The sequence below is a fragment of the Siniperca chuatsi genome, linkage group LG5 (assembly GCF_020085105.1).
Source record: "Siniperca chuatsi isolate FFG_IHB_CAS linkage group LG5, ASM2008510v1, whole genome shotgun sequence".
In the NCBI taxonomy this organism is placed as follows: domain Eukaryota; kingdom Metazoa; phylum Chordata; class Actinopteri; order Centrarchiformes; family Sinipercidae; genus Siniperca; species Siniperca chuatsi.
In genome coordinates this window covers 8589536-8595372 of record NC_058046.1, presented here as the reverse complement: position 1 = coordinate 8595372, position 5837 = coordinate 8589536, and the positions used below count along the sequence as shown (strand labels likewise).

The 5837-nt window shown below is 40.8% G+C and overlaps 1 protein-coding gene across 1 annotated transcript; it reads right to left on the bottom strand.

The window, feature by feature from the left end:
* Window positions 1-100: 100 nt before the first annotated feature.
* Window positions 101-5837, bottom strand: anapc7 (anaphase promoting complex subunit 7). Its single transcript, XM_044198158.1, has 11 exons — window positions 5620-5837; window positions 4652-4838; window positions 4104-4223; window positions 3444-3555; window positions 3036-3189; window positions 2781-2923; window positions 2466-2583; window positions 2093-2289; window positions 1756-1980; window positions 1385-1535; window positions 101-1242 (listed from the first exon to the last, which is right to left on the bottom strand). The coding sequence occupies exons 1-11, from the start codon at window positions 5718-5720 to the stop codon at window positions 1053-1055; spliced, it is 1698 nt and encodes a 565-aa protein (XP_044054093.1). The 5' UTR covers window positions 5721-5837; the 3' UTR covers window positions 101-1052.

Below are 5837 nucleotides of genomic sequence, written 5' to 3'. Positions count from 1 at the left end.
GAGTTTACTCACTATTCTTTCTGGTGTCATTAAGATTCACTTAGACAATATTTATCACTGGACTTTTTAAACAAAGAGAAACTGGACTACTACATTCATGTCAAGTGAGAGTGTTTCATAATTTTATTGTGCACTTTAAAAATATGTACAAAATACTATAAACATTTGTCTTGAAATGGTTTAGTAACACTTCCCAACTTAAGTCAATCGTAGGGTTATTTTTTTGATACAGAAAGGCAGACAACACACACCAAAATAATAAGCATGTACATTACATGACACATTCATGTTAAAATTAAGAGGATACATTTTAAAGAGCAGCAGAAATATGGTACATAGTCACTTTTTCACAGACCCCCGTTTGCCTGTCAGAGACACAAAGTCCTGGCAAACACTTGCAGCAAACAAGTGAGTCAGTCAGGCTCAAACCAAACACACATTTAAAATCTTTGCCAGTCCCTCCTGTAACATGTGAAGGATAACTTCAGCCATTTTTGGCCTGAACAAAATTTCCCATCAAACCAGATGATTCTGACAATTGCTTCCTGGTACACATCCTGCCTGGGAACAGCTCTCCAGTATATTGAACAACTCAACCTCAAAAAGGATCCATAGCAGGTCTTTTTTAATACACTGACACTCATTGTGTAGTGAGTATATTTAACTTAAGTTGTACTTTGCACTACCTGGAACAGTAATGCATTTGTTCAGGTAGCCACAGACTGCCAGCAAAGATGAAACAAAGAAGTGCTGAAAAAATAGCCAAAGTAGCATCAGATATAAATTTTTACAAACACTGAGCAATCAAGGTGTTAAACACATCAGCTTGATTTTCTCTGGGGTTGAGTGTCTACTAGATCGTAAGGCTGTATTGGACAGCTGTATAGATGAGCAAACAAGCCTCAATTAGCTCCACAGTGAAGTGGCTGATAAAGTTGTCAGAATGTTGGGAAAATAGCATCAGAGGCCACCTTGTCCTGTTTGACAACCCGGATGGCTGAAAGCGTCCCACAGGCTGCAGTGTGCTTGAAGGTGGAACTGACAGTCCCAGGTCACTGCATACCAAACCACTGTTCCTGATCAGCCCACTGTGCTGCCTCGCTGTCACTGCCCTCAAGATCTCCATCCTCTCCACTGCCCTCCATGTCATCACCGTCCAGCTCCACCGTGGCATCTGTGGGACTCTCCTCCTTCTCCATCTTCTGCATGCCTTCTAAAGACTTCTGGTCATTGGGATCCAGGCTTAGGAAAGGAAAAAATAAAAACACACAAACTCCTTAAAAAAAATCCTTATCTCGTGCTTTGATTGGTATCCCCATCATAAAGTGACTGAAAATAGCAATACATTCTTCAGAAGTAAAGCTAAAATGCAATCTCTGGTTACCTTAGCGCTATGCTGTACTGATCCATGGCTTCTTGGTAATCATTGACAGCCACCAGGAAATCTCCCAGCATTCTGTGCAGGACACAATCACTCTGATTGGCCAGGGCGCACCGGAGGAGAGCAATCCCTTCTTCGTGTTTCTGTTCCCGGCCTTCACAAGAAAACAGGACACTTTCATTTCCACCTGTCTATCGATACTCATTTTCTTTATGGAATTGAATATATTTAAATTTTTGGGAACTACTTTAAGATAATTTGTGAAAAGCAAAAGACATTTTCTACAGTTAAAAAATAAATAAATAAAAAAGGTACTGAAAATTGTACACGCTGTTGCTGGTGAGCATTTCAAAGGCTCAATTAGTTGTACGTACTGAGCAGTTCGGCCTTTTTGACCACAGCCTTGGTGTAGTCAGGTCTCTGGGCCAGTGCTTTGTCCAGCAGGGTTTTGGCTTTCTCCTGAGTCACAGGATCTTCCAGGCACACTGTGGCAAGGATGGTCAGAGTCTGTGCATTCGCACCCAGGGTCTTATAGATGTTATTGGCCATCCCCATAGCCTCTCGAATCCCATTGGATGCCAGGTAACAGTCGATCAGACCTGTGAAGGAACAGTTAGTAATATTTAAAAGTCAATGCAAGCAGAATAGAAATGTACTACATCTAAAAAGAATAGAGACCATATAAGGACATAATAAAAAAGCCAAACATGCCTTCATAGCAGTCAAGTCGGCAGGGTGCCAAGCGCATGGCCTCTCTGAAATGGATGATGGCTTCTTGAACACGACCCATGTTTCTCAGTGCTGCCCCCTTCAGGAGGAGAGCCTGTACACTGTTGCTGTTCAGCTGGATGGCCTTAGCTCCCAGGTAGAGGGCTCTGGAGTAACGCTTGCTATAAAAGCTGTGACAGCTGAACAACAGACACAAATTCAAAAGGATTACAAAAACTTAACAGGACGATGACATTTCATGTAGCAGATGTTGTCAAAAAAAAAAGGAACCATTACCCATCTATTGTACAGTCTACTTGGAATGACGTGTCGCGAGCAAAGGCCTATTAAGGCTGCAGCACAGTCAGAGACTCACCCAGAGATCACCCAGGGTTCTGCGTGCTGGTCTGAGATGTTAAATAATCGCCCTCCCAGGACTTCAACATCCTCCAAGTGTCCCTCGCGGGCCATCAGGTAGCCATAAACATCCATTCCTGTAAGTGCAAACATAACTGACATTTTACCTGTCCCATGTTTCCATATTTTATTTAGGGTGGCTTAGTTAGTGCAAGCATCCCGAGCCCATGGCACACACAATGATTGTCAATCAAGCCATGAAGATAAAACAGTTTGAGAAAGATGCTAGGTCAGTCAATCAATAAATAAATACTCCTCTCATCCTGCAGCACACCTTTGATGAGGTATGGGTCCAGCATCTGGGCTTGTTCAAATTTGAGGATGGCGTTCTTGGTGTCACCTGCCCTGAAGTAGACATCTGCCAGGCTCACCAGGAGGTCCACGTTGTCCCGCAACAGAGACTTCTTCTCAAGAGAGCTGAGACAACATGAGGGAGGGACGCAGACACATCAAATAAACAAGACTGTCGCATTAAAAGGAACAGTAATATACTCCGTCACTTTGTATAAAGCATTACTGCTCTGCTCACCATATAGTGTTGATGGCTCTTTGATTGTCCCCTGCATGTATGAAGGCATACGCTTTGACCCAAACAGAGAGCCAGTCCAGGTTGGGGATACTCTGGATCACATCCATAGTCATGGACGCCACTTCAGCTCCTTTGACTGATAAAGAGAGAAGACCTAAAGGAAAAAAGCAAAGTTTATTTAAAGAGCAATTTTCACAAACATGTCTGTCAAAGTGCCCTAAAAAGCATGTTGGCGCAAGAGATTCGAGAGTCGAAGCAGGAAATTTTTTCTGAGCACGTATGTGTGCACACAAGAGCCTATGTGTGTAAAAAGTGTAGATCGACTTAAGCAGGTACAAGTGTCTCCGTTTAAATGTTTCAGGTTAAATGTTTTTTGTTGGATGAAGGCGTCTCTGTGACCACGCGTACCGATGATTGCATCCAGGGCGAGGGGACACTGTCTGAGGACCTCTTTGTAGCTCGTCACTGCAGAACGCTCCTGACCAGCTTTCCTGTACAGGTTAGCTAGCATCATGTTGATCTGAGGCGAGAAAGAACAACAACATCCATTTTTATTGATTTGCTTCACATTGTGATCATGATACTGTTTCTGATTATTTCCCTTTATTTTCTAAAACAATACTAGAACAGTTTTGCAGCATTTATCTAAGTAGAACCAGCTGGAAAACTCTTACAGTCTCGTAACATTTGAATAATAAATATTTACTACTTCAAGACTTCAAAATCTTTAGGTTTATCCCATCATTAGATTTTTGTTTGTTTTTAAATTATTTCAAAAGTCTTACGCAGACAAAGCTTTGTGTACACAGTAGTGACAGAGGTCTCACTTGAGATAAAAGCTACATATCATGACACTGCCTGCCCTTACCATACCTTGCTAGCCCCTTACCCTACCATTCACTTTGGTCTCATGTGTGCACGCTGCACATTCAAATGTTGTGACTGATCACACACAATGGCAGGCCTTGATTTGTTATTATTATTATTATTATTATTATTATAAAAAGGCACATAAAGGGTGAAGAAAAAAAGTTTAGTATTACAATCACTATGAAAGTAGCAGCCTACCTTTGGAGTCCTCTGTCTGGATGGAATCCCATCGAGCACTGCAATGGCATCTTTATCCAGTTTCAAAATGGTGTAGCATTCAGCTATCTTGTACTTTACCTCAATTTCTGACGGCAAACTCTGAAAGACAACATTCAGTGTAATTGTACATTTTTCTATTACCATTCAAGGATTTCGAGAAGGATGTCAAGAAAGAAGAAGATGACATTAACATACATTAGAAGAAAAATGTCTTGTCTTTTAATCCTTTGACCTACAGTAACTGATGGGCAGGGCTTTCTAACTTTCTATCAAAGTTTTAAACGTCTCAGTTGTCTTGGGTTTATATGCACACTGTAAATGCAAGTAAAACACAGTGTCAAACATCAAGGAGATGTCCCTCAAGGTGCAAAACATTGTATGATACTATCATCAAAACAGCAAATGAAAGCAAATATTTCTGCAACTGTTGTGTCATCCTGCCATCTGTAGGTAATCTGGTTGGACACACACAGATTTGCATTACGTTGACAATCTAAAATTGAAAAATTTAGTTTTATATAACCTACCTGTGCCTGAATGTTAGATGCAGCTCCACCAGTAGAAGTACGGACTTTAGATGTTTTGCTGAGCACCTTCTTCTGTTGCAATGCCATGCTGTATTTGCAGGCTGCATTACGATATTCCTTATCATGGAAGATGGCATCGGCATGGTAAACCAACAACTGGTACTTCTGGGCAGGGGAGAACAGCTCTCTTGAATCAAAAAGATACAAGTAATATAGTCATTAGAATCAGAGTAGACACAACAGAGAAAACGTGTCTTTCTATTTCACACATGACAAAATAATATAAATTCATAAAAACATATACAGCCAATCAAACTAATGAAGAATATTCTCAACTTGAAGAAAAACTGTGAAAGTGTCTATTGATCCAAAACCCTGGAGTGTGAAAAGTAACCCAAGGAGTTTGTATAAAGAGTAGAGGCATCCTGCTGCAGCTGTCTCCTACTTTTAAGAATTAATGTTGGGCTACATCAGCACAAAAATATCGTACTGCAACTTTGAATATCTTAACTGTTACATAGCCACTGTTTTCAAATGAATAACACAATATTGTAAAGAGTATGAAGGGGGGGGAGAAGCAAGTTTTCAACAATATATGTGACAAATCTTCCTATACAATACTCGCTGATCGGTTGAATTCACAATATTTCAAGCTAACTGCTAATAGCAGGCACCATTAACTGTAGGAGACGCTACATATGACTATTTCTTGGAAAAGAACGTACACTATGTCTTGCACAATAATATAAATTAAATTCATGTTAACGTAATTACTTTGGCTGCGTGTTTTGCGGCCGTGTGTTCGCATTAATTAGAAACCCGAGATGCTTTACGGTTACAATCATTAATGTTAACTGTCGTTGACTAGTTAGCTTTGGGCTATCACTGTCACGGGCTGACAACATAAAACACTGCTGCAGAAAAGCACTCTTCGGGAAATAGACGGACCCCGCTCCGACACTACTTACGGATTGTTATTACTCATTGTCAGCAACAAACTGCTCAATATCCGGACATTAGAGTGAAGACCAGCCGTAGCCATATCCCGTACATGATCTATTACATTCATTTTCGATTAAGTTGGGGGCTTGCTTTAGGATTCCGTCTCAAGTTAAAACTTTGGGCTTGTAAACAGCTAACGCTAGCTAGCTTCTGTTGTATCAAATATGGCGCCGAACAACCTTCC